This window comes from Phodopus roborovskii, unplaced genomic scaffold (assembly GCF_943737965.1).
Source record: "Phodopus roborovskii unplaced genomic scaffold, PHOROB, whole genome shotgun sequence".
In the NCBI taxonomy this organism is placed as follows: domain Eukaryota; kingdom Metazoa; phylum Chordata; class Mammalia; order Rodentia; family Cricetidae; genus Phodopus; species Phodopus roborovskii.
The window spans coordinates 20,715,027-20,736,404 of record NW_026126409.1 but is presented as its reverse complement, the minus strand read 5'-3'; the positions used below and the strand labels follow the sequence as shown (position 1 = coordinate 20,736,404).

General features: G+C 44.8%; 1 protein-coding gene across 1 annotated transcript in view; it reads left to right on the top strand.

Moving 5' to 3' along the window:
- Tacc1 (transforming acidic coiled-coil containing protein 1) overlaps nucleotides 1–21,378 on the top strand; it is a 51,379-nt gene that overhangs the window by 12,566 nt on the left and 17,435 nt on the right. The window contains 6 exon segments of the mRNA XM_051182174.1: nucleotides 9,187–9,689; nucleotides 9,691–10,277; nucleotides 12,845–12,880; nucleotides 14,173–14,233; nucleotides 15,294–15,414; nucleotides 19,611–19,663. Of these exon segments, the coding sequence (XP_051038131.1) occupies nucleotides 9,187–9,689; nucleotides 9,691–10,277; nucleotides 12,845–12,880; nucleotides 14,173–14,233; nucleotides 15,294–15,414; nucleotides 19,611–19,663 (1,361 nt within the window).

The window sequence follows — 21,378 nt, the reverse complement described above, 5'->3', positions numbered from 1 at the left end:
CACAAAATAGCTAAACTTTCCCTCCCTTAGCTCCTTGGTAATAATAGTTTGGAGGTGAGGCGGAAGGGTCAAGAACAGTTGGCTTGTCCTCTGGGTGGGTGGGTTAGTGTTTGTGTTCCATCTTAGACATCCTTCTGATAATGGTGGCCCTAAGAAGACACTCTGTCTTGATTTACCAATCCCTCCCCCATGCTTCCTGGTGGCCTGGGCCCCAAGGGTTGTCAGGAGTGTGAACTGCAGAGTCCAGTCCCTGGAAAAGACCTTCATGGTCATTCAGTCCCTGGACAAGGCATTGGCCTTGGCTTTTGTGATATTTTTTTGTTGCTTTTTGTTTTTGTTTTTGTTTACTTTGTCAAAAGCCACAGCTGTCTTGGAAGAGAAAATGCCAATTGAGAACATACACAGAATAGATTGCAACTTAGGGAGATCCTAGGCACTAGAAACTTACACATGGAGTTAGTGGTAAAACCCCCCTCTCTCAAGTTTTGGACAGTTGCCAAAAATGCTAATGTGTGTCTCATTACCATCCCCCATTAGACTACTTGAGCAGAAAGGGGTGCTGCCTGCTAGAGCCAGCTTTCCTCCTGATACCCTTCATTTCTGTACAGGAAAGAGGGGCAGGCAGGATACAAGACCAGTGCTGAGTGGGATCCTGTGGGGCCTCCAGAAGGAAGGGGCTTCAAATGATGATCAAATGTCAGTCCTGAAATAGCTTGTCAGTGTGCAGCCGATTGGCCCCACGGCTTACTGTGTAAATAAGATACTTTGATGGAAACGATAACCTGGCCATGCAGCAGGCACTGACCATAGATAGCTCTGTTGGAGCCCTGGATTCTTCGATGGGTGGGATAAGGGGGTTTAGGGAGTGAGAGGGCCCCTGTGGAGGGCAGTCTTAGGAGAAACTGGCTGCTTCATTTCCCAGACCTCTTAGCATTGGCTTCTGTGTTGGTTAAGTTTGCCAGCTTGACATAAGCCAGTTATCTAGGAAGGGAGGACACCTGTTGGGAACACCCCATCAATCAGGCCAGCGTGTAGATAGGCATTTTCTTGATTGATGGTTGACAGGGGAGAACCCAGCTGTCTGTGGGCGGTGCCATCCGTGGGCAGGTGGTTCTGCTTTAGTTTCAGAAAAGCATGCCGACAAGCCCTGAAGAGCAGACCTGAAAGCTGTGCTCCTTTCTCAGCCTCCAAGAGTTAGGTTTATACACGAGAGCCACTGACTTGGCTTGTCTTCTCAGGAGGTATTAGCACCAAAGGCGGGGAAGTGGGGGTGAGGGTGTGGAGGAAGTGAACTTAGACTTCAGATGAAAGCACTTTCTCCAGCACCCCTCTTTGCATGTCTTAGCCTTCATGCTTGCAGTCTCTGTTTATCTTTTAATAAACTTCAGCGTAAAGGGGAACCCGTGCCCATGCCCTGTCGAGTGCATCTTAATTCTTCAGCATCCTTTCTCTAAACCTTTGTGCTTAAATGTATACCAACATGTCTTCATTAATAGAACTGAAAACAGTATTCAGAGTTAGGCAGATTGAGGCCAGTGTGGGCAGAATAGTACATATACTGTATATTATATTCTGTGTGGTCCCCAGAAAGCAAAATCAAGCCTAAGCTTCCCCCCCTCAAAAAAAAAATAAAAAATAAAAAAGCAAAGACTCAATGCCTGTGGACTGGGCAGCTGCCATGTTTCTGGCTGTTTCCTGTGTGTGATTATTCCTGTCGTAGAAGGAAGGAATGATGTCATTTTCACTTCTCTGTAAATAGAACTGAACTAGCATATGTGGGCTTCCTCAAGAAAGACAATCCAAAAGCGGCGGTGCGATCTGCCACCTCAAGTAACACACGAGAGAGATCACTTAGAACATTTTCTGAAATGTGAGTCTGTGGTACAGCCCTCACCCTTTCCTGTAGGACCAGGGCCATTATAATTTTGTTGAATGGTTTGAACGGTGCTCGGAGTATGGCTCTGTGGAGTAAAGCCCTTGCCTTGCAAGCATGGACGTCTGAGTTCCATCCCCAGACCACACTGGGCACAGTGCATGCACTTGGAGAGGACTCCAAATGAAGGCTCTCTCTATGGTCAGTCTAGTCTGATGTGAGTTCTAGGCCAATGGGAGGGCCTGTCTCAAAGTGAGCTCCAGGAAATATGTGGCATTCCTGAGGGTGATACTCAAGGCTGCCCTCTAGCCTCGGCAAATATGTACACTTGAACATGTGCACACGTGTGCAGGCATTTTTTAAAAAAGATGTGTGCAATTAAATGGTCTTTAAAAATGTTCCTTTTTAATTTTATTAGGGTTTTTTGTTTGCTTGTTTTATTGTTGTTTTGAGATAGGGTCTCACCTTGGCTGGCTTTGAACTCAGAGAGATCTGCCTGCCTCTGCCTCTGTCTGCTTCCTGAGTCCTGGGACAAAATGAGTGTGCCACTACCTGGCAAAAATACTTACATATCATTTATTTTTACTTTATGTGTATGGGTGTTTTGCCTGCATGTAAGTCTGTGTACGACATGCATGCTCGGTGTCTGCAGAGGCCAGAAGAGAGCATTAGATTCCCTGAACTGGAGGTACAGGTGATTGTGAGCCACCATGGGAGTGCTGGAAGAGAAATCTTACTCACTGAGCCATCTCTCCAGCATCCATGTTCTTTCTTTCTTCCTTCCTTCCTTCCTTCCTTCCTTCCTTCCTTCCTTCCTTCCTTCCTTCCTTCCTTCCTTTCTTTCTTTCTTTCTTTCTTTCTTTCTTTCTTTCTAATCACTGGGAATTTAAACCCAGAACCTCGCATGTGCTAGGCCATCGTTTCTACTACTGGCTATAGTCCCAATCCTTAAGTTTTTGATTTTGAGATAGGGTCTCTTTATGTAGTTTAGGATGGCATTGGACTCATGACTTTTTACCCCAGCTGCCTGCTCAAGTGGGTGGGATTACAGGTGTATGCTACTACGTCCTGCTAAATGATCCTTGTAACTGTCACCCCAGCCTAATTTTTAGGATGATTTTTCTACCTCTGAAAGAAACCTATAGCCACTCTGTATCGATTATACCTATAGTCACACACTATTCCTCTCCCACCTCCCCCTTTGTAGTTCTGGGCAAATAATGATCCCGTTTTGTTTTAATAGATTTGTTTATTCTGCACATTTCATGTACCTGGAATCATACATCTTGTGGACTTTTGTGATAGTCTTATTTTAGATTTGTTTGTTTGTTTTTTCAAGGCAGGGTTTCTCTGTATAGCTCTGAACTCAGAGATCTGCCTACCTCTGCCTCCCTAGTGCTGGGATTAAGCCACCACACCTGGCTTAACTTTTATTTTATGTGTAGGAGTGTTGGTCTGCATAAACATATGTGTACCATGTGCATGCCTTATGCCCTTGGAGGTCAGTAGAGGGTATCAGATCCTGTGGAACTGGAGTTAAGGATGAGTCTTCTATAAGATCTTAATGGTTAAGAGTGCTCCCAACCATTGAGTGCTCCCTCTAGTTCCTTCCATACTACTTTCAAAGTCCAACAATTGTCAGAGCAAATACCAACACTTCACTCCCTTTTATTGCTAGGTATACTCCATTGTGTCATAGACCACACTTTATGTATTCATTCACCAGCTACTTGAAATTTAGGTTATTTCCATGTGGGGGCTGTTATGAAGAGTGTACTTTTTCTATTCATAGTTATGGCTAAAATTTTGAAGAACTGCCAAACCAGTTTTCAGACTGGCTGCATTGTTTTACTTTCGTGTTACCAGGTAGATTTGCTTGTTTGTAGACAGGGTCTCACTATATAGCTTTGGTTCGTGGAATTCACTATATAGTCCAGGCTGGCCTTGAACTCCCAGAGATTCACCTGCCTTTGCCTCTGAGTGCTAGGTGCACAAGTGTGCGCCACTTGTTATCTGTCCATCCTGGTAGAGGTGAGATGGCTTCTCATGATCAGCATGATTTGCATTCCCGGTTAGCTCATTGTCTGCAGCGTCTTTTCATGTAGGCATTGGATAGTCTATGTTTATGTGTTTGTCAAGTTCTCAATGTCACACTGGGGCTTTGTAAATATTTTCTTTTTAAAGTTTATGAACGTATTATTAAAAAAAACCTTGTAAGGTAAAGACAAACAAACCTGTGGGTGCACGCACACGCGAGTGTGTGCACACACTAACGTTCCCTAGACTCAAAGTCTGTACATCTCAATGTACTTATGTAGTGTTTGTTGTAAGTTCTTTAGGGAGTATTTGTTCCCCTTTTCTTTTTGTTTACTTTTCTTCACCCACCCCTGCCTCCCTCCCTGCCTTTATTTTCTTTGTTGCTTTTTACTTTTGGTTGTGAGCCTAGCCTTCAAAAGCGCAGCCATCTCTCTAGCCCTCTTGGTGTTTGATGAGGTCTTACTCTTCCAGTTCGGGCTCTCTTCTGGGATTCTCAGTCCTGCTTCAGTCTCCCACACTGCTCAGGTTATAGGTGCTTGGCATCATGCCTAGCTATAACATGCCTCTCTGTGTGTGAGAAGTCATTCTTAGAGCTTGCTGGGTTTCCTAGTGGAGATGACCCTTGTCGGTTCTGAGCAGGCTGCCTTCTCTGTCACATAGAAATAATACCTTTCTCCCTGTTTCTACTGGATGGCTTTTTTCCACTTACCCAAGTTCTGAAAAACAGTTTACAGGACGTGAGGTCTTCTCTCCAGCACTTCTCATGTTTGCCATCAGCTACCGTCAATTAACCTCAGTCCAGAGGGTTCATGGCTTTGTCACAGCCTGTCTTTAGTCACTTGTTTATAAGATCTTGGTCTCTAGACTCCCAAGGCTTGGCTTGGCTACACATTTTAGGGTTCTAACAAGTGTGGTATTTCCTTAGAATTGACTCTGGGATTCTCTAACCCTAGTTAGTGTCTGCCCTAGTTGATGGTGTGAGCCAGGGAATAGTAGATAAAGGGAATGAGGAGAGACAGGGTTTCTCTGCTTAGCACTGGGCTGGCTATCCTGGAACTCACTCTGTAGACCAGGCTGACTATCCTGGAACTCACTCTGTAGACCAGGCTGGCCTTGAACTCAGAGACCCACCTACCTCTTCCTCCTGCTCCTGAGTACTGGGATTAAAGGTGTGTGCCCCCCATTCCGGGCTCTGTTTTTGACTTCTAATCAAGGCTGTGTGTGATTGCTGTGGTGGCCAGACCCCCATCCTGTAGACACTGGACAAGAGACGCTAAGATCAGCCAGAGCTGGTGTGTATGCCTGAGGTACAGGAGGCTTGTTTTCCTCAGGGTAATTTTAGTGATTTAGAAACTGAAGAAAAGCATCATCTGTAGCCAAAGGGGAGGAAGTAGCAGATTTCCTGAACCTTCAGATCTGAGAGGAGCCCATGGGCAGCATTTCCATACAAAGCTCAGATTTGAGCTCGAGTGCATTTGTGATCATGCCAGACCTGTAGTGCTGGAGTACATGTGTGCCATGTTCCAACTGCCTGTGCTTACCCTTTTCATTTGTGTGTGTATTTGAGTGTGTGCTTGTTCCTGTGGGGTTGTGCATTGGCCTGTGGAGGCCAGAGGCTGACATGGCTGTCTCTCTTGGGTCACTTTTCACCTTATCTTCTGATAAGGCCTCTGACTGAGCCTGACCTCATTCATTGATTCAGGTCACTGTCAGGCCCGTGACCTTCAGGGATCCACCATCAGGTCCCTCCCTTCCCCCACCTAGGTCAAGGGTTACAGGAGTTCCACCTTCCGCCTGGTTTTTACCTGGGTCTGGTGATCTGAACTCAGTTCCTTGTGGTTGTGTGGCCAGCACTTGACCTGCTGAGCCACCTCCCCTGCCCTTTATCTTAGATGAGGTCATGCACCTGAAAGCAACTGACACAGTTCTCTGTATAATTTCAAGCATTTCTCTGAATTACAAAAACGCTGTGTAAGGCCAACATGGTGGCTCATACCTGTAATCCCAGCGTTGTGAGCTTGAGGCAGGGGGACTGCCACAACTTTGAATCTATCCTGGGCCACAGAGTGAAACCTTTTCCTAGAGAGCTAGCTGCAGTGCCAGTGGTTTTTCCTGCCCAGCCTCACATTTGTAGGACTTATGTTGAAGGAGGCCAGCTCAGTTGGATTGTCCTCTGTAGGCGGTAGTGTGCATCCCACCCCCATTGTAATAAAAAAACAAAAGCAGGTTCAGCTGGGAAGGGAGTTTTTCTTGTAAGCTTGGTGACTAAATCCAGTCCCTGGGCTTGGTGGTGGTGGCAGTGCATGGACGGCCTCCCAGCTCTTGGGAGGCAGAGGCAGGAGAATCTCCATGAGTTTGAGGCCAGCCTGGTCTACAGAATGAGTTCTAGGACAGCCAGGGCTACACAGAGAAACCCTGTCTTGGGGGGGAAAAAAAAGAGAGAGAGAGAGACAGAGAGGGAAAAAAAAATCCATCCTCAGGAACCCATGTAAAAGTGCAAGGAGAAAATTCATCCCATAAAATTGTCCCCAGACTTCTACATGACAAGGGTATTACACATGCCCACATGTGCACATCATGCACACACATACATACATACATACATACAATCATAATACATTAAAAAATTTTTTTTTGTGATGACATCTGCTTTTTTTTTTTTTAAGGTTTCAAAAAGGCTTCCATAAACTTGTATTTAACCCCAAATATTCTTAGCATATATACTCTAAAATAGAACCTTAGTCATCTGGATCTTAATATTTTGTTATTCCATGTTTTTCCTTTTATCAGTATTTTTTAAAAAGAGATTTATTTACTTATTTACTTACAACGTATACAGTGTTCTACCTGCATGCATCCTTGAAGGCTGGAAGAGGGCACCAAATATCATTACAGATGGTTGTGAGCCATCATGTGGTTGCTGGGGATCAACTCACAAGACCTCTGGAAGAGAAGCTAGTGTTCTTTAACCACTGAGCCATCTCTCCAGCCCTCCTTTTTATCAGTATTTTAAGGAGAGAAGGAAAAAGTCTCCCATAGTAGTCTTCTTGTTGAGTACTTGTTAAAAGCATCTAATGTTGAAAAGCAGAGGGGTTCTGCTAGCAGCACATTGTGGCAGCAGGGGCAGTAGCCTGGGTTCTGGATTTCCTCTGTGCTTGCTTTGAATTTATTGCCTGATCATTCCTGTGGCTGAGTTCCTTCCCCTAGCCTCTGGCAGAGCCCAGCTTGTCAGAATCAAACTCATCACTCACACTGGCTCTGTGTGAGCCGAAGGCCTGTAAGGTAGATCAGCTGTTATATAACAGCTTTCAGAGAAGAAACAAGGCCGGGTCTCTGGCTAAAACTGGGGTAGTGGATGTTTTATTCATCCCTGACAAGGGTGTGGTGTTAGACTTGAAGTTTCTGTTTTAGGGCAGAGGTAGGTTGCTGGGGCACTTGCCTGTTAGTGGTATAAGTGTAAATTAAACTTTGTGAAATACTACTTTTCAAAGAGGAATTTTTTTTTTTTTTGGAGACAGGGTTCTCTGTGCAGCTCTGGCTGTCCGGTAGCTAACATTGTAGATCGGGCTGGTCTTGAACTCAGAGATACAGAATCTGCTTCTGCCTCAGAGTGCTGGGTTTAGAGGTGTGGCCTAGCTGGTAATATTTTTGTGTTTGTTTTCATATTTGTACAGCTGTGGGGCTTCCAATTCTGAATGACGGTGCTGTGTTAGTTCATTAAGATATATAGATGTAGGGTCTAGTTAATTTGGGGGTGTGATGGTTTTTATTTTCGAGGTTTTTTTTTATGGAAAAGTTTAAGGCTATAGGATAACAATACAGTAAACTCCTTTCCACACACACATCCCTGGATGGCAGAATATTTGAAGCATTTCTGTGTGCAGTTGATAAGTCTCCATGTGGTTACAGTCAGAAGTGAGGTGGAGGAGGGCATGGTGGCTTTCGCCTGTGATCTGGCACCTGGGAGGCTAAGGCAGGAAGACCAGTGCCAGATGGAGCTGGCCTAGGCTATGGAATGAGTCCTGGGCCAGCCCAGAGCAGCACACACACGGTGGGTGTCACACACGAGATGCGTGCATGCTGGAAGACGGTGGTGATCTGCTCTCTGGTCCTGGTACAGGATCAGGAAGTAGCACCAGGAGTCTGTCAGTGAGAGGAAAGCCAGCTTACTTAGTTTCTGTTAATAAAACACTATTCAGCTATTCAGGTCGGAGTCAGGGAAGCACTTAGTTTGTATATGAAATTACCCATTTGCATATTTTCTTGTAAAATCTAAATTGAGAAATTATTTTGTTTACAAGTGGTTGAGGGGATTACTGCTCTATCCTAGAGACAAATGTTATAAAGGAAAACAAATGACATTTCTTTGTGGTTTATGTGTTAGTCAACTAAGGGATATTTGATTTTACAGCCATCTCTATATTTGTTTTTTGAGACAGAATCTCTACGCAGCCCAGGCTGGCCTCCAACTCATGACCCCCTGTCTCTGCCTCCTGAGTGCTTGGGTTATAGGCTCACATTGCTATTCCCTACTTTTGAAGCCTTATCTATGTTTGCTTTTGCAATTTCCTCTTTTGACAGGCCATTTCTTAATATTGTGTCTACAGAAAAGTAGACCATGATCTGGCCATGGTGGGATTTATTTTTTTATGTCTGTAGTAGTTCATTCAGTTTTAGCCTGTGGGACAGGGAAAACTAGGACTAGGCAGATCAGTTCTGCTCACTGAAGTGATCTGGTCTGGGAAGCAGCTTGGTGGCTCCCCAGCAGCCTTCCAGCTGAGCTGTTGTATGTGGGTTCTCCAGAGAGCATGAACCTACAGGACGTTAGCATTACACGGTACACATGCACTAGAACTATAATTTACTTTCCGTTCACTCAGTACTATTACTAGCATAGCGGTTTCTTAGCCAAGGAAAATTCATTTTAGGGTGTAGAGCTTTTTGTTTCTTTTTTTTTTTCAAGACCAGATTTCTCTGTATCTTTGGAGCTTGTCCTGTAACTCACTCTGTAGACCAGGCTGGCCTCGAACTCACAGAGATCCACCTTTCTCTGCCTCTCAAGTGAGTGCTGGTACTAAAGGCGCACACCACCACCTGGCTAGGGTGTAGAGCTGGTTATCTCTTTTTTAAACATGAAACTGCTGAGCTAAGAGTCAAGGGAAGACCTTGCTGCTTGTTGAGGTAAAGTGCGGACTCTTTACAAGTGATAGGAAGAATTCTTTAATAGAGTCTTTAATAGAGTTTTCTTTCTTTCTTTCTCTGTTTCTTTTTTCTAGAATCACAAGAAGCGGATGAACAGTTTGTGGCAGAAGTAGTTGAAAAATGTCCATCTGATGCGTGTTCTAGATCTCCAGGAAAAGAAGCACCACAGGCGACCACTGATTCCCACTCAGTCAAGGGTGTCCAAGGAGAAACCCAACATGATGTTAGTAAGATCTCAGTAGTGAGGCCATTTTCAGTAGAAACCAGGAGTTCCACAGATGACCCAGCTGCTCTTGGAACAGAAGCAGCCTGTGGCTGTGTACCTGCACTCTCAGGCAAGGCTTTGCCCTCTGCTGCATCAGAAGCTACTCAGGACAAGCCAGTGACAGAAGGAGGCATGGGGATTACATTTGAGGCCTTTACAGAAGCTGGTCTGAAGATAGGAGAGCCTGTGGCCAGCAGAAGCAAGCTGAGAAGGCCCAAACCTATCTCTCTGAGGAATAAGACCGCTAGAGGCGATGCATCTGAAACGGAAATGATGATGGAGGGTTTGCCCCTCCCTAGGGCTTCCCTCCCTCTTGGCTCCCGAAGGAGTAGCCAAGAGCATGCATCCTAGTATGCTGAGAGGAGCCAGGGACCAGCAATCTCCCCTTAACCTGAAAGAAGCTGTGGACTCTCTCAGTTATGGCAGCAGTGGCTCAGGGTGTGAGCTGCAGGAGGGGTCCAGGAACTCTCCTGTCAAACTTGAATGTGATTTTACAGAAGGTGGGGAACATGCCGAGGCCAAGAATGACCTTCCAAGGAAGCCTCCTAACACACTGATGCCCAACATCCGGAAAGATGGCATCAGTCAGCCAGTAGATGTGGAACAGCCTGCAGACCCAAGAGTCCAAGACGCCTGTCTCCCTCAAACATCTCCTAAGCTAGATCCTAGTAAATGGGGTCACCCTAGCTTTAATTCCTCCGGGAGCTGCCCCAGTCTGCAGAGCTCTGCACCCCTCTCCTCCAAAGCCTCCTACCCCTTTGACCCGGATAACTTTGATGAGTCCATGGATCCCTTTAAGCCAAGCACAGCTTTGACAGGCAGCACCTTTCGATCCACTGCTGGTAATCATGTTAATGAAATCTTAGACTCACCCAAGAAGGCAAAGTCGCGTTTAATAACGTGAGTGACAGCGGGTGCTGGGTATGGTGCTCTGGTGTGTTCTTTGGGAGTTTGGCAGCTACTTCTGGTTTCTGTGAATTGCACTCATAAATGTTTGCGGTACAGTGGGGGGCACTGTACTCTGTAGTCTTTGCCCCTTTGCCTAACTAACTCTTCTGTGCATTTGGAAGCATCAGAGGTTTCCCTGTTGATTTCTGCCTTATCTTTGGATCCTTGACTTGTGTAGGTCACCCCCTCACCCCTATACTAAAAAAAAATTGTTTAAAGAAATTAAGTAAAGATTTGAGGTTTCCAGGAATCACATTGTACATAGAATTCAAGTGTCAGTGTTAACCACAATCTTTAGATTCCAAAATTATCTGTCTTAGGTCAGCGATGTCAGAAATAACCCAGAACAGTCTTATAGAATGGAAAGTTGTGATTTTTTTGTTGGTGGTAGTGATGAGAATTCTTGTTTCCTTGTGTATTTCTAGTTCATTAGTGAATTTCTGTAATGAGAGTATTCCAAATGACCAGTTAAATCTGGGTAGATTTATTGTGTGTTCCTTCTATCTCCTACTTTCTCCTGGGAAACAGGAATGAACTTTTATTTAGTTTGGGAGTTCCCAGAGTAATACTTCAGACCATATTCCCCATCAGCTTTTTAATTTTGATACAAGTTTACATGATCAGGAATTCAAGTTGAATAAAAAAATAGCATACCTGTTTATAACCCTAAGACATCTTGTTAAAATATTAGATGCAAGGGCCAGTGACTGGGAGAATAAAATACTGAAAGGAAATGTGTTTGTGGTTGTTGTTAGATTGGCTAGGGAAATTTGAGGTATTTTTCCTGAATTTATATCTGTGTACAACTTTCATGCCTGGGCTGCAGAGGACAGATGAGGGCATCAGGTTCCCTAGAACTGAAGTTACAGACAGCTGTGAGCTACCATCATGTGGGTGCTGGGAATTGAATCTGGGTCCTCTGGAAAAGCAGCCAGTGCTCTTAACTGCAGAACCATCTCTCCATTCTCAGGAAACAGGAAATATTCTTCAACTTTACTATGTCTTAACACCTGATTGTAAATTACTTTGGAAAGAAAAATATCCAGAGGGTTAAAGAGTAGAAATGCTAATTTCAAGGCCAAGGAAGTTAATCCATACTAGGAATCCGTTCTCCTGAGTATTGGTCGTATGTTTAAGGGAATAAAGAGACAGGAGTTGGAGTTTTAAGTCTGCTCTCAGGTTACATAGGCACAGTTAAATGGCTTTGAAAACTCCTACTGATTGTGCAGACTTCTCTTGACCTTTAGGGTTAGGTAGTTTTGTCTGGACAGCATTTGGAGTACATTCCAGGTGTGTTTCTGGTCTGGTACTTTGTCTCTAGATGCCTGCCACAGCCTTGGTCCGTAAGTGCCTTTCCAGCTGCAGGTTGAAGGCGTGAGGTGAGTGCATTTCCCTAAGAGGACACTGACTCTGTCCCTTGTATTTAGAACCAGGAAGTGCCTACTTTTGAGTACTGCTATCTTCACCTGGTGGCCTTTTCTACTGTTCCGTTTTTTCGGAATAAATGTATGATCTAATAGATCACACTGACTTAATGAAAAGATTTGTAACCGGTCAACACTCTTTAACTGTAAGAAAAGTGTCCTTGAGTTCTTGAGCCATGTTAGAACTTGGAGAGCAGAGTCCCTTCACTTGGAAAAGACTGAAGCATTGTGGGATTAACACCCACAGTGGACAGTTAGTTTTTGGGAACATTCAAAAAGATGTATTTAAATAGAGACAGGGCAATATGGTTAGAACATTGCAGAGCAAATAGTATAAATAATGTGAAATCGTTCTACATTCCCTTTGAAGCAGGGTCTCACTTTGTAACATTCAGGCTAGCCTCTAACTTTTGACCCTGCTGCCTTAGCCTGCCAAGTGCGAATTACAGACAGACATACTGCACCATGCTTGGCTCACTTTAAGTTTCTTAGTGACAATGATGGTGGAGTCAGTCAGGTGTCTTTCCAGCTGTGGTTTTGTTGTTGTTGTTGTTGTTGTTCAGGTGTTGCCTTTGACCTGGTCTTGCACAGTTAGAGGGAGCATGCTCAGTAGGGAAGTGTTGCTTCTGTGCTGTACACTTACTTATATGCAGGGAGGGGTTAACTTTTCATCTATAAATCTGAGCACAAAACATTTCTCAGTGTTTGTATTCTCTCTACTGTGTTAAAGCTGAGGTCTTGTTACCATTCATTTGCCACAGCTAACATTCGGGCATACGACTTTTTCTGTTTTAATATTGGCATTTTGTTTGTTTTAAAGCAAGGTCTCACTGTGTAGCCCTGGCTGGCTGGGAGCTGGCTTTGTAGGTGAGGATGGCCTTGAACTCCCACAGATCGGCCTGCCGAGTACTGGACTTAGAAGGCATGCACTACCATGCCGGGCTTGGGCATGATGTTTTAAATCTGTATCTCACATGATACCAAGAACTGTGCAACTTTGACATCTGCCAGACAAAAGATGAGTGCTCTAGTTTTCACATGATTCTTTTCCATCTGTGTGTCTCTTTCCTGTCTCTAATTCTGTTGATGCATCAGGACTACTGAGCAAGTGAAATTTCTCTGTTTTCTGTTGTAAGTACCTCTGCCGTAGGTTCTGTCTGTCCCCGGGACTCTGGGCAGTCTCCTCTCACCTCTGCCCGACTGCCCCGCGCGCCCCCCCCCCCCTCCCCCCCTGCCCCCTGCATGTTAGCTTCTGTTTGACCTTGTCATTATTTGGGCCTTCTGATAATGGTCTTGCATTCCATTTGCCACATCTTAGTCAGCTTAGCCTTGCAATCATCTGTACCCAAAGGAGTGGATACTGCTTTTTCCACCTCAGGTGCAAAAAGCGCGTGCCCCGGCTTACTTAGCATGTGTCATGTGGCACTTTGAACCAAAAGCTGGCTTGGCCCCAATCATATACAGCAATTGATTTGATGGCCTGTTATGCACTCACTGTTGGAAATAATTAGGGTTTGTTTTGCTTTGTTTTATTTTTGCTTTTGTTCTTTTGGTGGGATGAGGCCGCTGTCTCAGAACAGGTTATAAGTTTTCCCGAGTAAACTTAAGTCTGGTGACACTTAGAACAGAAGGTGAAGAAGACCATGAATTAATTGGTAACCTTGTACACTCTAGTACTTTATATACTTGTCTGTGTTTTCTCTTTTTTCATGATCGGAAAACAAATTGGAAGTACTTTTTTCTTTTGTTGGTCAGGATAATGTGGGTTTTTTCCTCCTGGATATTTTAAGTTGATTAAAACATAGGAGAATCTGTGATAGTCCTTTGATCATGAATTATGTACTAGACTAAAAATACGATGGCTGAGTTTTCTGCAATTCTGGGCATTGTACCCTACATGGTCTTTCCCCTCCTCTTTACTACCTAAGAATGGTAACTATTTGTCTCCGATACTTTCTCGTGCCCATAGATCCTTTCTGTAAGCGCCCAATCCTTGACTGACTGGCTCTGTCTTTGGAGATTGCTGTGGTTTTTAGTGCAATAAAGACTTTTCAAAGAATCTGGTCCAGCGTGGTAATTTTCTGATGACGTCAAAACCAAATGAGTAAAGATCACAACCAATGTCTCTAGCTGCTGAGGCTGTTCTTAGAGGTACTCAGAGTCTTGGAAAGGTTTTTTGTGGTGTGTGATTAAACATGTGGGGTTCAGAGTTGTGGTATCTGGCAATCCATAGAACCGAGTGAGCCTGGCCATGAGTCACTAGGATCCGCCGCATCGTCGCCATAGCTCTGCCATGCAAGTGTATGATCGTGTGGTGCCATGCGCTTTGGCTTCTGTGCTACAGCCTGTGCTCTGCTCCATCTCATACCTGCAGAGTTGTCATTGGGATTCCAAACTGGCTTGTCTGTTCCTCTCATTTCTAGGAGTGGCTGCAAGGTGAAGAAATACGAAACTCAGTCTCTTGATTTGGATACGTGTTCTCAGGTAAGTCTGTTCTGGTCTCCAGAATGGGTTTTGTCCTGTGGGGGGGTGTCTGAGGACTCAGACTTAAAGAAACTAGTTATTTGGTCCTTAGTGTCTCATACTCATCCAGAAAGGCCTGACAGGAAAGACAGCTCGGGACATAGGGAGATGGCTCAGTGGTTACTAGCACTGGCTGCTCCTCCCGAGGACCGGGGTTTGATTCCTAGCACCCACATGGCAGCTCACAGTTGTCGTAATTCCAGTTCCAGGGGATCTGACACCCTCATTCAGACATAGATGCAAACAAAACACTAATGCACTTGAAATAAAAATAAGTCATTGAAAAGGAAGAGAGAAAGAAGAAAGAAAAGACAGTCTCACACTCATCTTCCCTGGGGAGGGGAGGAGGGGCACATTCATTCTAATGATTCACCACAATGCCCCACTCTCCAGGTCACCGGTGCTGTGAAGTTTTAGAATCGGTTCTATAAAGGGTGTTGACTTGTAAGGCTCAGGTGGTTTCCCAATTTGTTGTCTTCAGTAGAATAGAGGACCTGAAAATAAGTCTGAAGAGAGCCTGGGCATGGAACATGCAAAAAAAGTTCAGACAGTTGAGAGACTCTTAATACAAAACTTCCTCCTCTTCATCTTGTTAATAGTTGGTAATAGATATTGCCATGGAATCCAGAAATTATATTGATACTGATTCTTGTTTCATTCTAGTGATTTATGCTATGCATATATGAATATATGGAGTAATTAGTGTACTTGAACTAAGAAAGGGGACTATATGCAAGAAAACTGAAACTCTTACCTCAGAGCTCTTGAAGTGCTTAAACTTTTCTGTTTAGATTAGAAAAGCACAACTTCTAAAATTTCAGGCCCAAACCACAGAACTGAAGTTCTGGAAGCAATGTTTCATGTTTGTAAGACTAAAGCTTTCTCTTAGTTTTGTAGCTGGACCTGTGGCAAATCTGAAATACCCTCATGCGTTCACAGCTGCATGCTCATTCTAGAAATGTCACTGGTTACCACCACTGCCCTTCTGAAGGACAATTGTCTTCTCTGTTGCATTTCCCAGGACGAAGGAGCCGTGATCTCGCAGATCTCAGACATTTCTAATAGGGACGGCCACGCTACCGATGAGGAGAAACTGGCGTCCACATCCTGCGGTCAGAAACCAGCGGGGGCAGAGGTGAAAGGTGAGGGGCGGGGGGGGGCACACTGTTCCGATGTTCCCGTGTCTACCATAAGCCTTGCATTTTCATCCTCGATACAGAAGTGCTGGAAAGGCCCTGGCAGTCACCCCAGGGACAGGTAGGGTGCAGATCTGTATGTACTTTGGTCTGCACTGGAAGAGAAACAGGCGTACTTAGCACAGTCCTAGGCACAGTGCCCAGGAGATGTCTATTGAATTTCTCCATGGTTTTGCGCCAGTACCGTTAATCTTAGAGTGGCCTGATATGTCCTACACATGGCATTTGGGGGTTGTCATGCTCCCTGTTTAGCTTCCAGACATTGTACCATGGAGGTCGTGGTGCTTGCCTGTGGCGGCCTGACTTTAGTGCTCTCCCTGTTGCTTGTCCTCCTCCTGCAGCTTGCTTTCCACCCTCCTTCAGAGGGTTATTCTGTCTCTGTGCGCTGGGAATTGAGCCCAGGGCTTGTGTGTGCCAGGCGAGCCCTCTACCTATCGCTGGGCTATATCCGCAACCCTTGGTTTTGTTGAGCCATTCAGGCCTTAAATTAAATTCAATATCTGTCAGTTGAATGTTAGAATTTCAGGCATATGTCATCATACCCACATTAAAGTAAGTTTTACATAATACAAGAACATTCTAAAGTGAAGGCCATATAAACAGAAAAGTATAGGATTGGTCTTGATTCTTTTTCTTTTTCTTTTTTCTTTTATTGTTTTGCACACTGAAACTAATTTATGTTTGTTTCATTTGTTTGTTTGAGACAGGGTCTAGCTCTATGGCCCTGGCTGACCTAGAACACTTAGGTAGATCAGACTGGCCTCAACTGTTTCGCAGTCCTCCAACCTGGGCTCTCAAATCCTGGGGTGGCAGGCTTATCCCACCATGCCCAGTGTCTTAGGTCTTTTTCTGTTGCCATGTCAAAACACCACAACCAAGGCAACATGTAAAAGAAAGCATTTAACTTTTAGGCTCAGGGTTCCAGAGGGTTAGAGCCCACGGCCATCATGGAAGCAGGCAGCAGGCAGGAGTGGCCCTGGAGAGGTAGCTGCGAGCTCACATGTTGAGACAGCAACCACAAGGCAGGGAGAGAAGGGGACTGAGTAGGAATGGCTGGAACTTGGAAACCTCAAGGAGCACTCCCAGTGACACCTCCTCCAACAAGGCCACACCCCCAACCCTTCCCTCCAGTTGGGATCCACGTATTCACTATATGAGCCTATGGGAGCCATTCTTTTGGCCTTAAGCAAATTACATACTTCCAATATAAAATGCACAGGATATACATTATGATCCCCAAAGAGAGGAATAGGAAAGTGAGGAAATGACAGATTTGGAATCTTGTAAGTCTGTCTGATGCCAGCAGTTTCCTGGCCACACTTCTGCTGAGCTGGTTCCACTCCCGGTCTGCAGGGCTCCTTGGCAAGCATCCCACACCTGAGGCATCTCCAGCATCCTGAGATCTGACTCTAAAGCAAGGACCATGTGCCTGTCGATGCCAAATTCTGCTGCTTGTGTAGAATGCACCTAGCCCCTCTTTGAATTACATCAGCGTAAGCTTTATTTGATGGTACCTGTCAGGAACATAATTTCTTTGGGTTTTTTTTTTTTCCCCCAGATTGCAGGGTTGGCTGGCTGGGTCTCACCTTGGGGCACCATTCCCTTCATTCCATTTCCCCTTCCCTCTTTTAGCACAAACCATGGCTCCAGCATTAAATTTCCTGGTGCTCTTTTTCTCCCCAATTTTGTATTTTGCCTCAGTTTCTCTTTTTTTCATTGTAGATCTGGGTAGAAGGGGTTGCTAATAACCATCAATATTAAGCTTGTCTTGAAATTTTCTCTGGCAGTGAAATTAATCCAAAACACCTAGTTTAGCCTCAGGCAGACTTTTGACAACAAAGGCAAAAACCTCCATGTTCTTTGCATAAATATCCCAAGAATACTCTCTAGGCCGCTAATATTGTTCCCCTCTGAACCTTCTTGAGCTGGGCCTCCGCAGGCCATGTTACTCCCAGCACTATTAGAATGGCTCCTACTAGAATGGCCTATCTAAGCCCCTTTTACAGTGTTCAGCTGTTTCCTAGTTCAAAGTCCCAGAGCCTTCTGCATCCCTCCAACCCCTGCATGGGCAGGTCTGTCAGCAAGAGCCCACACCCTCGTACCAGTTTCTGTCTTAGTTACTTTTCTATTGCTGTGACAGAGCACCATGACAGAAAGCGTTTAAGTTAGGGGCTCATGATTCCAGAGGATTGGAGTCCATGACATCATGACAGTGAACATGGCAGCAGGCAGAGGCAGCCAAGAGCTTACATTTTGACACAGTAACCACAGGGGAGGGGGGCACCAAAGAAGACCAAACCTAATCCTTCCCAGATAACAGTTCTACCAAGCACTCGAGTAGACGGGGAGCCGTTCTCATTCAGACCACCTCACTCAGCTTAAATAGTGCTCTGTAGACACAGGCTGGCCTCGAACTCACAAGAGTCCTGCCTGCCTCTACCTTCCAAGTTCTGGGATTAAAGGCATCTGCTACCAACACCTGACCAACAGATTAATTTTCATTATGTGAGTGGTATAGGTGTGTGCGTGTGAATACAGGTGCCTGTGGAGGCCAGAAGCATCCAGTCCCCCCTGGAGCTGTAGTTACCGGATGCTGTGAGCCTCATGATGTAGGTGCTAGGACTGAACTCAGGGTCCTGTGAGAGCAGTGTGTTTTCTTAACCTCTGAGCCATCTCTCCAGCTCTAACTGAAAGATGTTTTTGTGGACAGTCATAGCAGTGTGTTTAGAATGATCTAATGGTGGAGACCAGAGAACTCAGTGTAAGAAGACATGCTTGCTCATGTTCTTTGTGTCTTCGAGGATGAGAAGATGCTCCTCCTTTGGGCACTGAGGAAACATTTCCCGAATGAGCCCCATGGGACCTGTTTCAGGGGAGATGAGAGAATTCTTCTGCAGGTTACATCAGAGAGCAGAGGACCACTCTGCAGCTTCCGAGGTGCTGAGTTCATCTCTCCCTGGAGTAGTGTTCTGAACTGCATCATTGTAAATGGTGGTGTTTGATCCCTGTCCAGGGCTAAAACATGAAGTGACTCTCTCTTCTCACTGTGGTAGATGGAGATTGAACTTGAAATCCTTGCTAGTCAGGAGCCGAGGCTAACCTGGCTCAGCGCCTCTTGCCATAGATAGGGCTCTTATGTCACTCTGGAAGAAAAGACCCTCGGTAACGTCCTGTCCCGTGTCACAGTGTGCTCTTAAAGTAGAACCGTGGTCTCTGACAACAAGTGTTATTAAAGATTTGAGTCTTCCTAAGAAAATTTGATTTGTGAGATTTTATATTTAGAGATTTAACATCATGACCTGGAGGCTGTGGCTGGGATGTAAAACAAATAGATGAATAGAAAGAAAGAAAGCAGTCATGACCTGCCACTAACCCCAGAAAGCAGGTAGAAAGTCCAAACTGAGTAAGTTATCCCCCCACCCCTTGTTGTCATTTCTGCGCTGTGTCTGATGGCTGGGGTGGTCAGCGAATGGAGACGAGAGGTTTACACTAGATTGTGGTTTAAAAGTGAAACCGATTAGAAGAACTGTTGTGACGCTGACATTTGTGTTTTAAGTATTGAGTGAAATAGTATTTTAATACTGCAGCAAGGATGTTTTCAGCTTTATTTTTTGTTTGCTTTTCTAAATTTTAGGCTTCCTTTAGTCATATCTGTTCCCCAACCTTCCTACCATGTCACCTAATTCCCGGAAAAGAGGCCTGAGGAAGCCAGTTAGACAATTATGAACTTAGTTTTCAGGCTTGGATTTAAGGCTGTTTTATCTGCTACATGAATTATACTGAGAGTGTCCTCCTGAGCCAGAATTTAAATGTGCTCCGATTTAGGAATAAAGTAGGGTTCCGTATTTGTTTCCGCTTTCTGAAATTGGTTTAGTACAATTCTGCTAAATTTCCAGTGGACACAAGGGGGCAGACCTGCCGTTCCTTCTGCCTGAGGGTTGCCAGGTTACTAACTCTGCCAGCCTGTGTTTCTTGTGGACTTTTTACCCCAGAGCTCAAGAAAGAGAATGACAGCGCTCCTCTTAGAAATCTTGCAGCTCTGTGTCCTGTTGTTCTAAGCCTGCACTGGAGTTGCCTAGCCTTCACCAGGAACAAAGGGACCCATTCCTTGGGATAAGTATAAAAATGACTCTCTATTTCAGGCGTAGAGAAGGAGACATGGCAGAAGACGGAGAAAGAAGACTCAGCTGGGCTTGTGAGTTCCCAAACATGGAGGGTGGGGGTGGCTTATGTTTCTCTTGGGTTTGTTTAGAGCACACACTAATTTGATTAAGTAATTCTAGTTATTATTAGGTGATGTGGAGAAGAAGAAATGTCTGGTGGGCCAGATGGCTCAGCAGGGAAAGTGCTTGCTGCCTAAGCCTGACCACCCACATAAAGGCGGAAGGAGAGAATGGACTCCACAGAGTTGACCTTTGACCTCTGTATGCACGCCATGGTGTACATGTTCACACTCACAGTTTCTTTATCTGAAGATCTTAATATTCACGCATAATGTTCTTTACAACAATCACTAGCCCCGTGTGTCTAGGGCAACTTGAACTATTATTAGTCTGAATCAAGATGCCTTATATAATATAAATACAGGCAACCTTTGAAGGCTAAGTATACAAAAAGAGAGGATTAGTAAATGTCTCAGTGATTTCTTATATTGACTCCTAATAAGATAACAATTGGGGTATGTTAAATGTGCTACTAAAATCAAAACTGGAATGGTAACTCACACCTTATTAAAATCCTGGTACTTGGGAGGCTGAGGTAGGAAGATGGCCCCAAATTCAAGACCATCCTAGATTACACAGCAAGTATATTGATTACTTTTCCATTGCTGTGATAAAACCCCATGAACAAGGCAACTGGTACAAGAAAAGGTTTATTTGGGGCTTACATTTCTAGAGTCCAAAATTTAGTGGCTAAAATAAGAAACATTTATTACTTCATTGTTCCTGTCCTTTGTGGGGACAGGGTGCCAGGGCCCCTGATTCAAGGCCTTTCTTGACTAAATTATTGACCAGAGCGGATCTTTGTGCTTGCTTGAAGGTGGATTTGCTTCCAATCTTACCTTGTTATTGGTGGACACATCAGTTCTTTGCATCATGGGTCTTTCCTCAGAACATCCCAGGGTATAGGAGCAGAGACTCTGTGGCCAACTTGTCACCATGGCAACTCTTTTAAAGGACGACATTTAACTGGTGACTCGCTTACGGTTTCAGAGGTTTAGTCTGTTATCATTATGGGAGAGGCATGGCAGTACGCAGGCAGGCATGGTACCGGAGAAGGAGCTGAGAGTTCCACATCCTGCAGGCAGCAGGAAGTGAACTGTTTCACTGGACGTGGCTTGAGTATATACAAAATCCCCACAGTGACACACTTCCTTCAACAAGGCCACACCTCCTAATAGTGCTACTCCCTATCAGGTTATGGGGGCCAATACAGTCAAACCACCACAGTGACCTTTGCCATATCTGGGTGGTGATTGAGAGCAGCCATCATCTAAAATGAAATTATACAAGAGAGGTATGGGGATTTGGGGGGGAACCTGGTAGAGGTTACCCAAGTGTCCTCTGGTTAAACTCCACTCCCCAAGAGCTTCTGGAGAATGTGCACTGCTGGGTGGTGGCATTGGAATTTCTCTTTTCTGTAACCAAAGATAAATTTCTAAGTTGGGTCCAAGGCTAAGGTCTATAAAGACGTATGCTAAAATTATATACATGTTTTTGAGCATTTGGAGAAAGTAGGAGGCCACAATGACCCAGAAAGTTTTAAAGCCACTGGTTGACGTTGCCATTAGGTTTTCTGTTTAGTCTTTGTTTAAACAAGATGCCAGGAAACAGACTGATTACCAGTCAGTAACTTCTCAGTTGTGTGTGCTCACTCACACTTGGAGGTTGAGATGGTGTCCAGGGTCAC